Source organism: Symphalangus syndactylus, chromosome 22 (assembly GCF_028878055.3).
Source record: "Symphalangus syndactylus isolate Jambi chromosome 22, NHGRI_mSymSyn1-v2.1_pri, whole genome shotgun sequence".
NCBI classification, from domain to species: Eukaryota; Metazoa; Chordata; class Mammalia; order Primates; family Hylobatidae; genus Symphalangus; species Symphalangus syndactylus.
This window is the reverse complement of record NC_072444.2, coordinates 20,770,562-20,789,235: the sequence shown is the minus strand read 5'-3', so window position 1 is coordinate 20,789,235 and position 18,674 is coordinate 20,770,562. Positions and strand designations below refer to the sequence as shown.

Below are 18,674 nucleotides of genomic sequence, written 5' to 3'. Positions count from 1 at the left end.
TTGAGCTGCTGGGAGTACAGGTGCAAGACACGCAGCCTAGCATTGTAGTAAAACAATTTTCAACAAATTCTTAATTTTCTTCTTTTTTTTGAGTTGGGAGTCTCATTCTGTCACCCAGGCTGGAGGGCAGTGGCACAATCATAGTTCACTGCAGCCTGAGATTACAGTCATGCATTATCATGCCCGGCCATCTTTAAAAAATTAGCTAATACTTACAAATTTGTAGAGACAGGGGTTTCACTATGTTGCCCTGGCTGGTCTCCAACTCTTTAAGTGCTGGGACTGTAGCTTACGAGCCACCATACCTGGCTTAATTTTCTGATTTTAATTTTATATAAGTGATTATTATTGTTCCTAAGATAATTGGGGCAGTGACTCCTTTACAATTTTAGAGATCTAATTTGTCTATTCACTTCACTGAAAGAGTATGCCAATTTGTTTCATGAGAAAATATCCTATATTTATAAAGCAGGAAAATTCCTTCCACCAAACTAGGGGGCATTCTAAAGAAATGAATTGTGATAAGTAACATCACTTAAGGTGAAAACAAAGGCAATGGTATCTATTAACAATATTTATCAGTGAAGGAAATAAACTGAAAATATGAATATCATTAGATCCTTGGAGGGCCTTCATTGCTGTAAATCTGAGTAATATTGTGATACCCTTTTGAGTATGGCAGGATATTCTCTTTCCAGGACATATAACAGTGGGTGAATAATTTCTTTTCATTCACTTTCATTAAGGGCTGAACTTCCTTAATGTTCTGGAGATTATTAAACTTGATTTGTATAGTTGTGAAAAGTGCTCATATTGCTGATTCCATCGCTTATATGTGATCATATAATTTTTTTCTCTTCTTTTTGTAGTGTGGTTTAAACTTAATCCTTAAAGGACAAGTATTTGAATTTTTCAGCTGGTTAGAAACCTGAATATATCAATCAAAGAAAACTGCTCCTTCCATGCTACAGATTTAGTTTTCTTCATGTACTAAGATGTCTTTTAGATGTAGTAAATTTGTTAAAGCCAAGAGCTCCTATGGAACGAAGTTGGATGGGAGGGGGGACATTGAGTAGTAAGATCACTCTTGTAATAGAGATGCCACTCTTGCAGATATTGACAACCATTGGGCCCATAAAATTTTTACCAAACATTGGAAAGACAAGATCTGAACAACTTATCATTGCTGCAGTCTCAAATATCAGGAAATACCATTATTCTCAGGACAACAAATAGACAATAAAGAAGACTCACAGACAAGATTAGCTGCCATGTATCACCAAACAGGGACTGGATCCTTCTCAACACGACCCAACAGAGATTGCCCCCAGAAATTCACTTCATAACCTCAAAACCAAAAACTCACACTGATGGCAAAAAATAATGATGCAAATAATGAGAGAGAAAGAGAGACACAGAGAGAGACCTGTCCTATAGCCATACTCAGTGGGTAAAAGCCAAAGAGCTCAATTTCTGTTCATGATACTTAATAGAACATAGGGAACATAAGCCAATAGCTCAATGGGTTCAGATCTGCACCAAGTGCCTGTCGGACGCACGATTCTACTGTCTCCAATAATATGTCTCAGATGGACTAATTTTTTTCCTTTTTTTGAGACAGAGTCTCGCTCTGTTGCCCAGGCTGGGGTGCAATGGCGCAATCTCGGCTCACTGTAACCTCCGACTCCTGGGGTTGATGTGATTCTCCTGCCTCAGCCTCCCGAGTAGTTGGGATTACAGACACACACCACCATGCCCAGCAATTTTTTTTTTTTTTTTTGTAATTTTAGTAGAGACGGAGTTTTGCCATGTTGGTCAGGCTGGTCTTGAACTCCTGACCTCAGTTGATCAAAAGTAGGTGAGGTCAGAAAACACACCCTGGGAGAGGCTGGCACAATGCCCAGAACCGCCATCGCTAGGCCTGGGGTTTTCCTCTGTAGTGGAATACTAGTATTCATGTAGCGCAGGGACAAAACCAATTAGATATTTCTGGGAGTTAAAAAGAGATGCATTTTCAGTGCCATTTGAGAAGGGGTATTAAGGAATTTGCCAGGGTACTGACATGTGTCAGGTGTAAATCGCAGGTTGAAAGAGAGTTAAGTATTTTCTGTCCATGAAGGTGATAAGCGAGGGCCTGAAGAGGGACTGGGGAGGACACTGGTGCCAGAAATAGGAAAGGGCTGCTTGGGGGTGGGAAGGATGGGTCGAGGTGCTATCTAGAATGTTGCCTGGCAATGGATGTAGGATGTGGAAGTGAGACATCAAACAAGAAGCTGTCGCTTAAATAAAGTCTGAAGAAAGACTAGATATGTAAACAGCAGGAGATAGTAGGGAAACTGGACCTGGCTCCTCATAAAACTTCCCGCCTTCTATCTCAAGGAGGATCGCAGGGCATTTCGGCCAAGACAGGAGAGACTGCAGTTCTGACCTGCGGGCCTGGATGAATATACACTAGGGCACCTGGGGGCCGGCAGAGCCGTTCCCCTACGCAAAGTAAGCGTGTTATGTCTACACCCCAACAGTGACACTGACAGCCCCAAAGGCCCTGCTTTCTTCCCAGAGAACAGCGCCCATCTGCGTAATTTCTGCCTGGCTGTATGAGGTGAGAACACATTCCCCGCTAGCACAGAAATCCTACAAACTCCTGTGGGGGCTGCGCTTGGAAGCAGAGGCTGATATGTGCTATAACATGCAGGAAGCTCAAAAACATGCACAAGAAGCCAGATACAAAAGACCACATATTATATGATTCCATTTAACTTTTCTCTTTTTTTTTTTTTTTTTGTTTTGAGACAGAGTTTCACTCTTGTTGCCCAGGCTGGAGTGCAATGGTGCAATTTTGGCTCACTGCAACCTCCACCTCCCAGGTTCAAGTGATTCTCCTGCCTCAGCCTCCCAAGTAGTTGGGAATAGAGGCATGTGCCACCACGCCCAGATAATTTTGTATTTTTAGTAGAGACAGAGTTTCACCATGTTGGTCAGGCTGGTCTTGAACTACTGACCTCAAGTGATTCACCCATCTCAGCCTCCCAAAGTGCTGGGATTAGAGGCGTGAGCCACCATGCCTGGCCCTATTATTCTTTTTAATTAAAAAAAATTAAATAGAGATGAAGTCCTTTTTAAAATTCTATTTTAAAATTAATTTATTTTTATTTCAACAGATTTTTGGGAAACAGGTGGTGTTTGGTTACATGAATAAGTTCTTTAGTGCTGATTTCTGAGATTTTGGTGCACCCGTCACCCGAGCAGTGTACACTGTATCCAATGTGTAGTCTTTTATTTCTCACCTCCATCCCACACTTTCCCCCGAGACACTGTACCCAATGTGCAGTTTTTTTTGTTTGTTTGTTTGTTTTGAGACAGAGTCTCACTCTGTCACCCAGGCTGGAGTGCAGTGGTGTGATCTCAGCTCACTGCAACCTCCGTCTTCTGGGTTCAAGCGATTCTCCTGTCTTAGCCTCCCTAGTAGCTAAGACCACAGGCATGCGCCACCACACCTGGCTTATTTTTGTATTTTTAGTAGAGACAGGGTTTCACCATGTTGCCCAGGCTGGTCTTGACTCTTGATCTCAAGTGATCTGCCCACCTCTTCCAAAGTGCTGGGATTACAGGCATAAGCCACCACACCCGGCCAATGTGTAGTCTTTTATCCCTCACCTCCCTCCCACTCTTTCCCCTGAGACCCAAAAAGTCCTTTGTATCATTCTTATGCCTTTGCATCCTCATAGCTTAGCTCCCACTTATGAGTGAGAATATATGATGTTTGGTTTTCCATTCCTGAGTTACTTCACTTAGAATAATGCTCTCCAGTTCCATCCAGGTTGCTGCAAATGCCATTATTTTGTTCCTTGTTATGGCTGAGTAGTATTCCATTGTGTGTGTGTGTGTGTGTGTATATATATATATATATATATATATACACATTCATAATGTTTTTTTTTTTTTAGACAGTCTTGCTCTGTTACTCAGGCTGGAGTGCAGTGGTGCGATCTCAGCTCACTGCAAGCTCTGCCTCCAGGGATCAAGCGATTCTCGTGACCTAGCCTTTTGGGTAGCTGTGGATTACAGGCATGTGCCACCACATCTGGCTAATTTTTGTATTTTTAGTAGACACGGGGTTTTGCCATATTGGCAAGGCTGGTCTCAAACTCCTGGCCTCAAGTGATCTGCCTGCCTCGGCCTCCCAAAGTGCTGGGATTACAGGTGTGAGCCACCGTACCCAGCATATATATACATATACATATATATATATACACACACACACATATATATACATACATATACATATGTACATATACATATATATACATATACATATGTACATATACATATATATACATATACATATGTACATATACATATATACATATACATATATACATATACATATATACATATACATATATATATACATATACATATATATATCTCTCTCTCTCACAATTTCCTTATCCACTTGTTGATTGATGGGCATTTGGGCTGGTTCTATATTTATGCAATTTTGAATTGTGTTGCTATAAACATGCCTGTGCAAATATCTTTTACATATTTTTTTTTTTTTTGAGACGGAGTCTTGCTCTGTCTCCCAGGCTGGAGTGCAGTGGCGCAATCTCGGCTCACTGCAACCTCTGCCTCCCGGGTTCACGCCATTCTCCTGCCTCAGCCTCCCAAGTAGCTGGGACTACAGGCGCCCGCCACCACACCTGGCTAATTTTTTGTATTTTTAGTAGAGATGGGGTTTCACCGTGTTAGCCAGGATGGTCTCAATCTCCTGACCTCGTGACCCGCCCGCCTTGGCCTCCCAAAGTGCTGGGATTACAGGCGTGAGCCACCACACCTGGCTTTTTTTTTTTTTTTTTGAGATGGAGTCTCTGTCACCCAGGCTGGAGTGCAGTGGCATGATCTCAGCTCACTGCAAGCTCTGCCTTCTGGGTTCAAGCGATCCTCCTGCCTCAGCCTCCTGAATAGCTAAGATTACAGGCATGTGCCACCATGCTCAGCTAACTTTTGTATTTTTAATAGAGATGGGGGTTTCACTATGTTGCCAGGCTGGTCTTGGACTCCTTACCTTATGATCCACCTGCTTCAGCCTTCCAAAGTGCTGGGAGTACAGGCATGAGCCAGTGGGCCCAGCTAGTATGACTTCTTTTCCTCTGGGTAGATATTCAGTAGTGGGATTGCTGGATCAAATGGTAGTTCTACTTTTAGTTCTTTAAGGAAAGAGGTGGAGTCTTGCTATATGGCCCAGGCTGATCTTGGACTCCTGGCCTGAAGTGATCCTGTTTTGGCTTCCCAAAATGCTGGCATTACAGGCTTCAGCCACTGTGCCTGGCCTATGATTCCATGTAAATGAAATATCCAGAGTAGGTAAATCCACAGAAGCAGAAAGAAGATAGCTAATTGCCAGAGGTTGAGGGGAGGGGGAAACAAGGAGCAACTGCTTGGCAGGTAGGGAGTTTCATTTTAGGGTGATGAAAACAATTTGGAACTAGAGAGGCAGTGTTTGCACAGCACTGGGAATGTACTAAATACCAGTGAATTTTACACCTTAAAATGTTTTTTTTTGTTGTTGTTTGTTTGTTTGGTTTTTTTTGAGAAGGAGTCTCAATCTCTCACCCAGGCTGGAGTACAGTGGCACGATCTCGGCTCACTGCAATCTCCGCCTCCTGGGTTCAAGTGATTCTCCTACCTCAGCCTCCTGAGTAGTAGCTGGGACTACAGGCACCTGCTGCCACGCCCGGCTAATTTTTGTATTTTTAGTAGGGACAGGGTTTCACCATATTGGCCAGGCTGGTCTCAAACTCCTGACCTTGTGATCTGCCCGCCTCGGCCTCCCAAAGTGTTGGGATTACAGGTGTGAGCCACTGCACCTGGCAGTTAATTTCATATGAATTTGACTTCAACTGACTAAAAAGGTACTAGTTGGACAAGCTTGGGCAAGTCACTGAATCTCTCTGTACCTGAATTTCTTCATTTATAAAAGGGGAAAGATATAGTATCTACATTATGGGGTTGTTATGAGTATTAAATAAGATAATATCTGTAAAATCCTTTGATCAGTGTCTGGCACATACTAAGTGACATATAACTGTGTGTCAAATGGGGTCCATGAAGGGAAAGAAATAATAAAAACCCTCGGTAGTGAAACGTTTGGGGATCTATGGTAAAGACGAAAAGGAAAAATCTTTGGTCACCCTCCCCATCTTTTTCCTATTCTGGGTAAGTACTGGATCTGATGGGCCCAGCTCAGGTCAGGAACTCTCTCCTTGAGCAGGGGAGAGTGCGACATCTTCATGTGTAGTACCAAGAAGACACTGTCCAAACAGGGACAGGTGGTTCTAAGACAGAAAAGTCAATCTGTGGTATGGGGAGGCAAAACAAGGACACGAACAAAATCCATGTCTGTTCTGTAAGGGGAGCCTGCAGTAGAGAGTGGCTTCAGAGTGGGAGGGGAGAGTTTTGAGAGATATGGGCCGTGGATAGTCCTCTGTGGGCTGGAGCCACGCAAGACTGTGGGGGTCTCTCAGGGGCAGGGAGCTGAGGAGAATCTGCCCTCCCCAACCTGGGAGACTGGTGAGGGGACTGTCCCGGTCACCAGACAGAAACGGGGTCTGGGCCAGGGCAGTTCTGGTGGGAAAGAAAGAACAGGACATCTTCTCCTTAAGGTAAGGTCCTGAGTTCAGGTCTTGATAGGGAGGGAGGTTACCTTGGGCATTGGCCACTGGAGATGGTTGGCCAGATGAGCGCACTGAAATCTATGTTCTATAAACTTGTAGTTCTAGTAAAAGAATGGCTGCAGTAAAGGGTCCTTAGGAAGAGGAGGTGGAAGACCTGATTTGGGTTGGGGACTCCAAGAAGAATGTCTGCCTTGCTGTGCAGATGCCTTCTGCATAACCTCCCTGGTCCCCTTGCTCAGTCTCCCGGCCAGACCCCCAGAGTCCCTGCCCTGTGCACCCTGGAAGTACACAGTGAGTTCAGCCAAGGCATCTGCAGCCGGGACTCATCCCTGGACATTTCTGTGGCCTCGGGTGCCCTGGCCTTCTCCAGGCCCTGTCTTGCAGGCAATCATCCTGCAAGGGAATGGGGGAAGGAGGCTACTTGACAGTTGACACTGAGCGGCTCCACAAGGTCCTGACTTAGCTCCTAGTCACTTGCAAAACTATATGCCCCCATCTCATCCCCCAAACGATGCAAAGAAACTTTGCCAGGACTCATGCCAGACAAATAGGATGGGACCGTTCCATAGAGCCAAGTTCTTAGGACATCAATAAGAGATGGAAACCACCTGCTGGAAGGTGCCACAGTGGGAACCTTGGGGGCAGGGAGCAGTCACTGAGCTGTCAGGGTGAATCCTGGCTCCTGGCCCTCACATGCCCTTTCTCCCCTTCCCTCCTTCTCTCCTCCCTCCTGTCTGCTCTTTCCCCTCTCTCCCCTGCATCCCTCAGGTATCTTCCATGGGCCCTCACCCCTCCTTTTCAGAGGCTCCAAAGTGAGCCCTCAAAATACTTGGTAACCTTGGACATTTCCAAAACTGGAGAGATTTGGCCACACAATTTTTATGAGCTAGGAAGGTTCTCCAGAGCTCTTGCCTAAATTTTTCTGTTGATGAGACGAGAACAAAAGAGTTTCCATCTGATCTGGTCCTAAGGCAACTTCTCCTTGGAGCAGAGTCTGGGCAGGAAGAAAGGGGTTGCCGAGGGCCCCAGACTTGCCCCTCCCAGCTGCTCTGCTCCTCTCCCCTTCACTGGGGGAGAGCTGACCAGCGATCAGGAACCTCTGTTCTCCACAGTTGCTGGGATCTCAGGCTCAAATCTAAATATTGGCTGATTTAGGAGGCTAAGGGAGGCAATTCCCTGGAGAGAGGTGTCAGGATTTGGGACAAGAGCAGCATCTAGCTGCCGTCCACAGAGACCCCAAGGACAGGAATCCACTGGTAGCCGGTTGGAGGGGATCCCATGAAAACAAAATGAAACGTGCGCAGTAGAACTGGAGCCAAGACCAGGAGCTGAAAAACTGCGCCGTCCTAAGGGATGAAGGAATTAGGGAATCCCGAAAGTAAAGTTTTTCATATAGGTCATTTCTTCCAAAGAGACACAGGGCAACGGCCCAGTGACATGAATAAAAGAAAACTTGGGGTTTAGGATTGAGGGGAGGCAGCCTTTTCAGTGGAGGAGGTCTGTCACCTGGAGGCCCAGGGTCACCCTGAGAGGGGAGGGGTCTTGCTGGGTCGCTGGGTCTGGGACTCCAATTGCACACAGCCAGTGGCCTGGAGGGTCCGTGAACATGACTGGGACAATTTCCCCTATTCCAGTTAGGGAGCAATAGGAACATCACTGGCATTATACAGAAAGGTCCCACTGAGACCTGAACACTGATCACTGTATTCAGAGTCCAAAGCACCCACCATTACATCATGGAACCTCACAATAGCCCATAACTGGAGGGCACTGAGTTCACATAGCAGCCATAGTTCCCACACACCTATGTTCATGCATTTCTTCTGATCCCTCAAGCAACACCAAGGAAGGTGGACCTGTGAGGGAGGAGTCGTCCTCTTTCTTTCTCTGCCGTCTCCTTTGATCAGCTTTTACCATTTCATTTGCACCTTGGAAAATGAGGCAAAATCCAGTTTGGGCCTAAGGCCCACACTTGAAGCCTCCCTCATGGAAAACATACTCTCTCAGTTTACCAGTTTCCTGTACCAAGGGGAAATTTCTGCAAACAGTGATGTTATATTCTTTTTGCCTTCCCTCTTTTCCCTTTGCCCAGGGAGGCCAGCTGATTGTCAGAACAGGACTTGGGACCTCCTGGGTGCCTTGCCCCCTTCCTCCATGTAATAAATAATAGCTGACACCAAGCAAGTGGGATTGGGAGGCAGGGAAGCTTTCATTTTCTTTTTCATATACTTTTATGCATTTCTTTGGTTGGTTTTGGCAAGATTTTCTCACCAGAAATGGAGATTTGTTGGATTTAAAATAAAAAGTAATCAGCCATGTTTTACATTCAACATTTATTGAACCCCTGCTGATAAAGCACTTGCCAGCTTCAATGGGGCTGCTGGAGATGAGAGTACACAATCCCTGACTTACAGATATCTCATCCCAACTAAAGCCTAGGTTATCTGAAGGGGAGATTATCAATGGCAAATGCAGGCTCCTCCTGTGGAAAGAAATTCTGCTTCCTGGAGCTGGTGGTCTCTTCTCCCACCAGTTTAAAGAAGCTTCCCTTGCACTGTGGATCTGCCCTCCCTGCCCCAAAAGGTTAGGGTATGTGCCATAGCCTATTATCTTGTTTAAACCTCACAACCACCTGGGAAGGAGGTGCCATGATTAACCCCCATTTCACAAATGAGAAAAGTGAGACTCAAGTGAGATGACTTGTCCAAGGTCTCCTAAGCCCGGAAGGGCTAGGATGTCAATCCAGGTGGACTGATTCTAGAGATGGAAAATGTGACCACCTCATGGGGTACGGCAGAAATGATTATAGCGCCTTCTTCCAATGTGGTTGTAAATGACTGCGTGGTGTTCTTCCTACACAAGGGTGTGTGTGTGCGCATGTGTATGTGTGCGTGTGTGTGCACGTGTGTCTGCGCATGCGTGTGCACGTGTGTGTTTGCATGTGTGAGCATCTGTGCATTTTTTTTTTTTTGCTCCTGCTAGGTTGCTCATAAGGATGGACCTGTGTCCCCACTCCCGCCCGCACAGCACCTGACGCTGTGATGTGTTTATTAAGTGATTTTTAAAACGAATCAACGACCCAGGCTCACAGGACAAAGGCACTGAGGTAACAGGACAGGCCTGAAGGATGAGACGCAAAAGATCTCCCTCTTTTACCAACTGGCTCTGAGCCCTTGGGCCGGTCACTGCCCCTCTCTGGGCTCCTCGCATCCTTCTCTGGGCTTCAGTTGCCCCTCTGTCCAGCGAGAAGTTCCCACTCTAAGGGACCTGCCACTGACCTCACACAAAGCTAGTCCCTGAATTGTGACCCAAACCACCAGGAAAAAGAGGGTCCCAAAAGCTAAAGGAAGGTGCTGAGTAGGGCGGGACAGAGGCGGAGGCATTCTAATCTCTCGAGCGCAGGCCGGCCAGCGCCTCCTCCCTGCTTCCAAGATGGGGATCTGGCGCCACCTTGTGGTCTCCGCCTCTTGCGGCCTTCGCGTGTTCCCTGTTTTAATTCTTGCTATTAACCCCACTGCTGCCCCTGGGAACTCTGAAGCAATTCCACTCTCTTCACCAAATATTTATCTACTGTGCCCAGCTGTACCCAGGCTCGACCCAGAAAAATCATGAACAAGTCCCTGCCTAACCGTTTAGAGGCGTCTGGATCTGCACCACCCATAGAAAAATGATGCAAACCAGCCGGGCGTAGTGGCTCACGCCTGTAATCCCAGCAATTTGGAAGGCCAAGGTGGGCAGATTACTTGAGGTCAGGAGTGCGAGACCAGCCTGGCCAGCATGGCGAAACCCCGTCTCTCCTAAAAATGCAAACATTAGCCAGGCATGGTGGCATGTGCCTGTGGTCCTAGCTACTCCAGAGGCTGAGGCATGAGAATCGCTTAAACCCAGGAGGTGGAGGTTGAAGTGAGACAAGATCATGCTACTGCATTCCAGCCTGGGTGACAGGGCAAGACTCTGTCTCAAAAAAAAAAAAAGAAAGAAAGAAAAAGAAAAATGATGCCAACCACAAATGTGTGCCTCACAGGTAACCACATTTTCTAGTAGCCACATCTTTTTAAAAGCTGAAATAAATAGGTACAATTAATTTTAACAATACGTCTTTGGGCTTTTTGATGTTTGTTTGTTTGAGACAGGGTCTTGCTCTGTCGCCCAGACTGGCATGCAGTGGCAGTCACTGCTCACTTGCAGCCTCAGCCTCCTGGGCTCAAGAGATTCCCCCAACGTTGGCCTCCCGTGTAGCTGGGAGTACAGTGGGTGCACCACCATGCCTGGCTAATTTTTAAATTTTTTTGTAGAGACAGGGTCTTGCTATGTTGCCCAGGCTTATCTCAAACTCCTGAATGTAAGTGATCCTCCCTCCTCAGTCTCCCAAAGTGTTGGGATTACAGGAATGAGCCACCACATCCAGCTAAGAATACATTTGCATTTAATGAAATACATTCACCATATTATCATTCCAACACGGAGTCAATTATTTTTTACAATTACCTTCTTTTTCTCCTTCTAACTCCTTGAAATCTGTGTGTATTTTATACTAGGGGTCCCCAACCCCTGGGCTGTGGCCTGTTAGGAACTGGGCACACAGTAAGATGTGAGCGGTAGGCTAGCAAGCAAAGCTTTGTCTTTAGATTCTCATAGGAGCACAAACCCTATGATGAACCGTGCATGTGAGAGATCTAGGTTGCACGCCCCTTATGAGAATCTAATGCCTGATGATCTGTCACTGTCTCCCATCACCGCCAGATGGGACCATCTAGTTGCAGGAAAACAAGCTCAGGGCCCCCACTGATTGTACATTGCAGTGAATTGTAGAATTGTTTCATTATGTATTACAATGTAATAATAATAGAAATAAAGTGCACAAGAAATGTAATGCACTTGAATCATCCCGAAACCATCCCCACCCCCATCCATGGAAAACCTGTCTTCCACAAAACAGGTCCCTGGTGCCAAAAAGGTTGGGGACCACTGTTTTACACCTACAGCATGTGTCAGTTCGGATTAGCCACATGAACCTTGTCTGGCAGTGGCTACATGTTGGAAAGCACGGTCTAGGACCTCCTAGGCTTACTCTGGCCCCCTGGCAGCCCCTCAGACAACTGGCTTATTACATCTTCTCCAGAATTCACCTTTCTAGCTTTGCTTCACTGACTAAGGGTGGAACCCTGGTCCAGACAAGTCATCTTACCCTTGGATGTATAAAATAAGGGTAATAAAAATACTTACTTCTGGGGTCGTAGCAAGGATTCAGTGGGATAACATACACACAGTGCTTAGCACAGGTGTCTGGCAGGGAATAAATGCTCCATAAATGGCGACCTAATGAATGAAAGCCTTAGCCCATCTTTCAGCATGGTGGTGGTTAATTTTCTGTGTCGAGTTGGCCAGGCTATGGCACCCCATCATCCAGTCAGACACCAGTCTGGATGTTGCTGTGAAGATATTTTTCAGATGTGATAAACGTTTAAATCAGTAGACTTTGAGTAAAGTAGATTGCACTCCAAAATGTGGGTGGGCCTCATCCAATCAGTTGAAGGCCTTAAGAACAGAGACAGGTTTCCCAAAGAAGAGGCAATTCAGCCTCCGGAATGCAACATAGAAACCGTGCTGTTTCCAACGTGTAGATTTCAGACTCAAGACCGTGACATCAGTTCTTCCCCCATTTCTGACTGGCCAGCTCTACAAATTTCAGGCTTGTCAGCCCCCACAATCATGTGAGCCAATTTCTTAAAATAAATCTCTCTCTCTGCATATATAAATGTACCCCCGGGTGGGGTACAGCCACAGCAGCACGCAGAACAGATACGACTTCCTCATTCTGAACTCACGCAGTATTAGAACAATGGAGCACCCCAGCCCTTCCCTCCCTCCGAGCATGATGTCTCTCAGGACCGAGAGCTGAGGCAGAGGTTGAATCAATGCCCCCACCCCAGAGACTCTTTTCAAGGGAGTGAGACCAAAGGATGGGCTTTGCCAGGGGAAAGGGAATGTGAGGGGGCCAGGCAGGGCCAGGGTTATGGGGATCTGCTCTTGAGGGTACGCCTGCAGGTCCCCATGGTGCAGAGGCAGGGGTTGGGGCGGTCCCTGGCCACAGAAGGATTGCTTTGGGGATCCATGGCCCAGACCCCGAGCCCCTCCTTTCTCTGGTCTCCTGCCAGAATTCCTGTCAAATTTAGCTGCCCACAGCAGCCAGAGTGATTTTCCTAAAGTGCACATCGTGCCATTGACACCTTCCAAAGTCTTTCCCAGGCTTCCCCCATGACCCCATAAAGATAAAGCCCAAAAGCCTTTTCCACGACTTACAATGCTCTGTGTGACCTGGCCACAGCCAGCCCAGCCTCTCACATTGTAGAAGCTTTGAAGTATGTTATAAAACAGCATGTAGTCAGAAGCCCATGTTTACGAAAACTTAAAATAACTATATACGCATAGGAAATAACTACTGTCTATTGGAACTTGGGTCTGTGGCAGGCCACGATGTGCAGTACCTTACTGGATATCACTTTGTTATTCCTTGTTCCTTATAACAATTTCTAGTATCTCCTTTATAGAAGAAGAAACTGAGGCCCAGAGAGGCCCCCAGCTAGTGAGGGGCAGAGCCAGACTTGACCCCAGATCCACCAAGACCAAAGTCCACGCTCTTCACTGCCAGGCTGGTTGGTGCCTCTGTGCAAATGGAAGATAATAATAGCTCCCACCTCATAGGGCTGTCGTGAGGATTAAATAGGCTAAGATGTGTGTGTGAATGGGCTCTGAACAGCTCCTGGCATGGCACAAGGGCTCAGGAAGTGTGCTGACCCACAGCAGCCTGTGGGCAGCCTGGCCAGATCATACTGGGATAGATTCAGACTGATCTCTGGTACTAGGGTCATGGGTGATCATATATTTTTTTTAACTTTTCCACAATGACCAGGTAATACTTGTGCATTTCTTTCTTTTAAAATTATTTTATGTATAGTGCTCTCAGTGAGCTGTTAGTTTCCTCAAAGCAGGCTTGTCGAAGTTTGAGTGGCCTCCCAGGTTCCCCCAAGGCCTGGCACGGAGACCCCACACCCAGTGAAGGAACCTAACAGAAAACAGCTCAGAAGAGCCCCTCGTAGCCCAGGCACTCTGCCCACAGGCTTGGCAGAGGCGCTTGTTGGAGGGGTGGGTGCGGGTCAGTGCCAGGAACTGGCCTAAGCTAAGTCCCCAAAAGACACCGTGGGATGCTTTGTGGCTCTTCCGGACCCCAGAGGATAGGTGGGAGCAGCCATGATGCATGCGACCTCCGGCCCTGAATCCACCAACAGCTGTGACCACTTCAGCTATTTTAAACCTCTGGGCACCAGGAAACTCCTGTCTCATCAACCAGGCTCTGGGCCCAATATTATGGGCTGAGGCCTGAGTGTGGGTGGCCAGGTCTGTATTGGGTTTTTAAGGGGAGGGGGCTTCATTTCTTGAGCTTTGTGCCAGGCTCTGTGCTAGTATTTTCTACACCTTGTTGTCTCATTTAATACCATCCTTACACTGTTCTGAGGGATCAGTTATTTCACAGAGGCAGAAAATGGGGATCTGAATGGCAAGGTACCTGGCTCGAGGCTGCACAAAAGCAGAGTTGGGCCTAGAACCGCGACTTCCTTATCTACAAAGCATGGACAACATTCTGCCCCTGCCCTCACCTGGCCTTGCCCCTGCCTCCACCCCAGTGGCCCTGCAAGTTCCTCCCTCTGCCACTCTTAGGAGCTCTGCAACCCACAGTCAATTCCCCCACCTCCTCACAGCTCACTTTCTTCATCCGTAAAGTGGCAGAGTTACCGGGAGGGTTCAGCGATCTAACTCTAATACATGAAAAGTGCCGCTTGGAACAGTGCCTGACCCACAGAAAGAACGCAGTAAGTGCCCGCTCTTACTCCTGCTCCCCTGCGTATCGTGGTCTGATGTTATCACTACCTTGCCCAGTGTCCTGTTATGAACTGCCCGGGGTCTCCATCAGTGGGGGGTCCAGTGTCCTCCCCCACTCTGGCCCCAGTCTCCCCATGAGTCAAATGAAAGTTAGAGCCCCAGTAAGGTGAGAACCCTGGTGGGTGCCCATTATCTGTCACACAGTAAGGGCTCCAAAGTCACTCGTGGCAGAGGGGTGCCCAGACACAAGCTCACCTCTGGCGGCACCTCGAAGTCTCTCCAAGCCACACAAGTTTTGTCCCACTTTGGCAGGTGGCCACCCGAGAGATTCCTCCTGATTGGAGGATGTGCTCAGCCGGGTGCCTGGAACTCATCAGAAGTTACTGGCCTCGGCCGGGCGCTGTGGCTCATGCCTATAATCCTAGCACTTTGGGAGGCTGCGGCGAGTGGATCACCTGAGATCAGGAGTTTGAAACCAGCCTGGCCAACATGGAGAAACCCCGTCTCTACTAAAAATACAAAATTAGCCAGGTGTGGTGGTGCCTGCCTGTAATCCCAGCTACTTGGGAGGCTGAGGCAGGAGAATCAATTAAACCTGAGAGGCAGAGGTTGCAATGAGCTGAGATGGCGCCATTGTACTCCAGCCTGAGCAAAAAGAGCAAAACTCTGTCTCAAAAAAAAAAAAAAAAAAAGTTACTGGCCTCTCCCTGGGTCTGCGAGCTGTGCCTTTGGGGGACAAATGACCTCCTGGCTAAAACTCGGGCCTTCCCTCTTCCCCACTCACATTCCTCCCAAATCGCTGCCACTCAGAAGCAGCTGGGCTCTTCACCACCTCCTAATTTGGGCCGCTTCAGGGAGAAGGTTGGAGTCCAAGGGCTGGGTGTGTCAGCACTGGGCACTTGTGGGCCTCACCCCTCTTGTCTGGGGGCACCCCTTCCTGGAGCTCCATCTTCCATCAGCCCTAACTCCTTCCCAAACACACATCCCCTCTGCCCTACTCCTTCTCTCCCACGGCCTCTGCCCACCCACCCTCGGTTTCTGTCCAAAGACCACTTCCTCACACAGGGCTGATGTATGTGTCTGAACAGCACTCCCACTGGGTCCCAGGGGTAGGGCTGGGACGTGGGAGGGGCTGGCCAAGGCCCGCACTGATTGTCATCCTACATCTCAGCCTCTATGAGACACACCATGACCTCTGTGTGGCACCCCCCTTCCCTTGGTGGCCCAGGCCAGAACCGGGGCCCTAATCCTTACCCCTCCCCTCTCCCTCAACCCACACATCCTGTCAGTCACCAGGTGCCACCAAAATCCCAGTCCATAAGCAGTGGCTGGATCAATCCCCACCTCTCCAGCTCTAGCCACAGCCGGGGGCTTCCTCGCCCCTCCCCAGCCCAGCCTCCTGTCCAGGGGCAGCGGGGGCAGCCAGAATGACCCATTTCACGAGCACACCTGACCACGGCTCGCGGAGGCAACCACTCCAAGCTCCCATCTCCCACCCTCCAATGCCTTGGCTTGGCGTCCTGGTCCCTGTCAGCTGCCGGGTTCCCCATCCCCACCGCTTCCCATTTTCCCTATGGTGAGGTTCATCTGACTTAGGGGGTGGGGGTACCGGGCTGCACCCGGCTTTGCACAGGCAGCTCCCTCTCCTCGCCTTTAATCTGCAAACGCCTCCTTTAAGACGGCTCCAGGGTCCTCTTCTCTGGGAAGGCTTCCTGGCCCCAAGGCTGGGTTAGGGCACCCTCTTTGTGCTCCCACATTTGCATTTTCTGCCCCACTGGGCTGGGGCGTCCGGAGGGGAGCTAGGGCCCTCCAACACCTGGGCGCCCACCGAAGGTTTGTCGAATGAAAGAATGAGAAACCGACCATGGAAAGCACAAAACTCGTCCCTGATGACTTCACCACGACCGCAGCGGGGCGGGACGAGTTGGGGGCGGGACCACGCTTGACGGACAGGCCCGCAGCCCACTGCGAGAGGACTGGGGCGGGCCGCCCCGCCCACCGGCCACTGGATAAGGCTGCGCGCGGGGCCGTGGGGCGCAGGCTGCTGGAGAAGGCGCACCTGCTGCAGGTGCTCCCGGCCGCCCCGGACCAGCGAGCGCCGGCACTGCGGCGGGGAGGATGCTGCGCGAGCGCACCGTGCGGCTGCAGTACGGGAGCCGCGTGGAGGCGGTGTACGTGCTGGGCACCTACCTCTGGACCGATGTCTACAGGTGAGCCGGCCCACCGTGATGCCCGGGCCGAGATCTCGCGCCCCGAAATCCTGAGACGCGCTCAGACTCGGGGACGTGGACAGCCTTTGTCCAGCCCGAGTTGTCCCTCATCCCAAGTCCCCCGCGCGCAGAAATCCTAAGAACCTCACCCAGAAACCTGACAACCCCCGAACCTTGTGTCCACCTTCCTGAAACCCAGAGACTCTCCCAGATCCCCTAACACAGCCTCAGCCCCACCTCCCTCACGACGCCTTTCGCAGACCCTCCCTTTCACCCGTGACCCTCCGTCTGGCCCTCTCCAGTTCTCCTCCCTGGGGACCTCACACCCCTTCAGCTTCCCTGCCGTCCTCTCCCCTTTCACTTCCCCTCCTCACATCACTTCCCCTCGGACCCACCTCAACCCAGCCCCTCTCCTGCTTCCCACTGCCAGTTCAGCGGAGCTCCCGCGGAGACTTGCCGGACTGCGGCAGGACCCGAAGGGAGTTGCCCTGAGGCTGAATCTGGCCCTGGAGGTTACTCAGGCTCCGATTTCGCCCTGTGGGGGCTGCTGGTGGTTGCTTGTCCCCAGGCACTGGCCATGAGCTCCGTGTCCCCAGATGCCTTCCCCTGACTTCATTCTGAGACCACAGAGGGACAATATTCTACCCAGCTGACGACGGGGACTTGGGGCGTATAGCGGGGTACTTTGTTGGAAAAGGATCCTGATTCAGAGTTCTGCTCCCTCCCCTTCTCTCTGTCCAAGAACTTGGTTCAGTGCGGGATGTCCGAGACAGCTGAAGGTAGGGTAGAGCCCTACCACTCCCCCCCAAATCCCAGTAAGCAGCCAAGTCTAATGATCTGTCTCCCTGAGTAATGGGACGGGCCTTGGAAAGGTGTGGCTGGTGTGAATGAAGGGGTGGGGTTATGCTGGGGTTTGATCTGCCCCCTCTATTCCAAGCATTTAAAACCTCCCCATTGCTAGGGTTGGAGGGGTCAGTGCTGGGGGCAGGGAGCACGCAGGACTCTGAGGTGGGACCCTGTGCTGACACCGGGTGGGTCCCCTATCCTCTCTCTGCCTCAAGCTGAACTCACACGGAAGCACCATCGTGGTTTATGGCTCCCAAATCATCCTGACACCTGGAGCACCCTGCCTGTCTCCCAGGCCCCCACCAACCCATCATGTGTCTCCCCACACAGCCCTGGCCCCCCTCCCACCTGCCCAACCAGTCTCCCGCCACCTCTGCAGAGGCACTGGCCACACTGATACCAACAAGCCCCAGGATCAGGGACCCACTCCATGCCTCTGTCCCTGGCCTCAGCCTCTGCCTTCCCCTGGGCCTGGGCTTCAGTTGCCTCCCATGTAAACCTCAGAGGTGGACTGGGTGGTCTCCGAGGACAAGAACACAGCAGTGGAGGGTAGTCCAGGCACCGGTGGGCTGGAAGAGCTCCCCTGCCTTCCCCACCCCCAGCCCCGAGCTGGGCGCCGCTAGGGAGTGGGCATGGAGCCAGAGTGCTCAGGTCTCTAAGCCTCAGCTGTCACCATACCCGCCTGTTTATTTGCTGGGGCATGGCTGGTGCCGCCTGAAAGGCTGGCATGAGCCTCCCAGTCGGGGGTGGGGAGCAAAGGAGGGTTCCAGCTCAGGCCCCCTGCCATCGCTCCATCCTGGCAAAGAGAGGCCCAGCTGGGGTAGGGGCAGGGAGTGGGGCAGATGTGGACTCAGCCTCCCTCTAGCAGGGAGCAGCAGTGTGACGATTCCCCTTGTCTTGTCTCAACGACCACAAAGACCCTCACCCCCACCGGCACTTAAGGTTCTCTACCACCATAGAGAGGGGCAGTGCGCTCTAGACCAGTACTGTCCAGAAAAGTCCAGTTTGAACCACAATAAAACCACGATTGCATTTTAAATCTTCTAGTAGTCCACATTTT

The 18,674-nt window shown here is 49.8% G+C and overlaps 2 protein-coding genes across 2 annotated transcripts in view; one reads left to right on the top strand and one right to left on the bottom strand.

Moving 5' to 3' along the window:
- The window catches only part of LOC129472521 (neuroblastoma breakpoint family member 1-like), a 705,345-nt gene that overhangs the window by 336,715 nt on the left and 349,956 nt on the right, over nucleotides 1–18,674 (bottom strand). The gene's annotated exons all lie outside the window — the stretch shown is intronic.
- Nucleotides 16,563–18,674, top strand: part of PADI2 (peptidyl arginine deiminase 2) — a 53,305-nt gene continuing 51,193 nt past the window's right edge. The window contains exon 1 of the mRNA XM_055262228.2: nucleotides 16,563–16,768. Coding sequence (XP_055118203.1) covers nucleotides 16,677–16,768 — 92 coding nt within the window. The 5' untranslated portion in view covers nucleotides 16,563–16,676. The remainder of the gene's footprint in view (nucleotides 16,769–18,674) is intronic.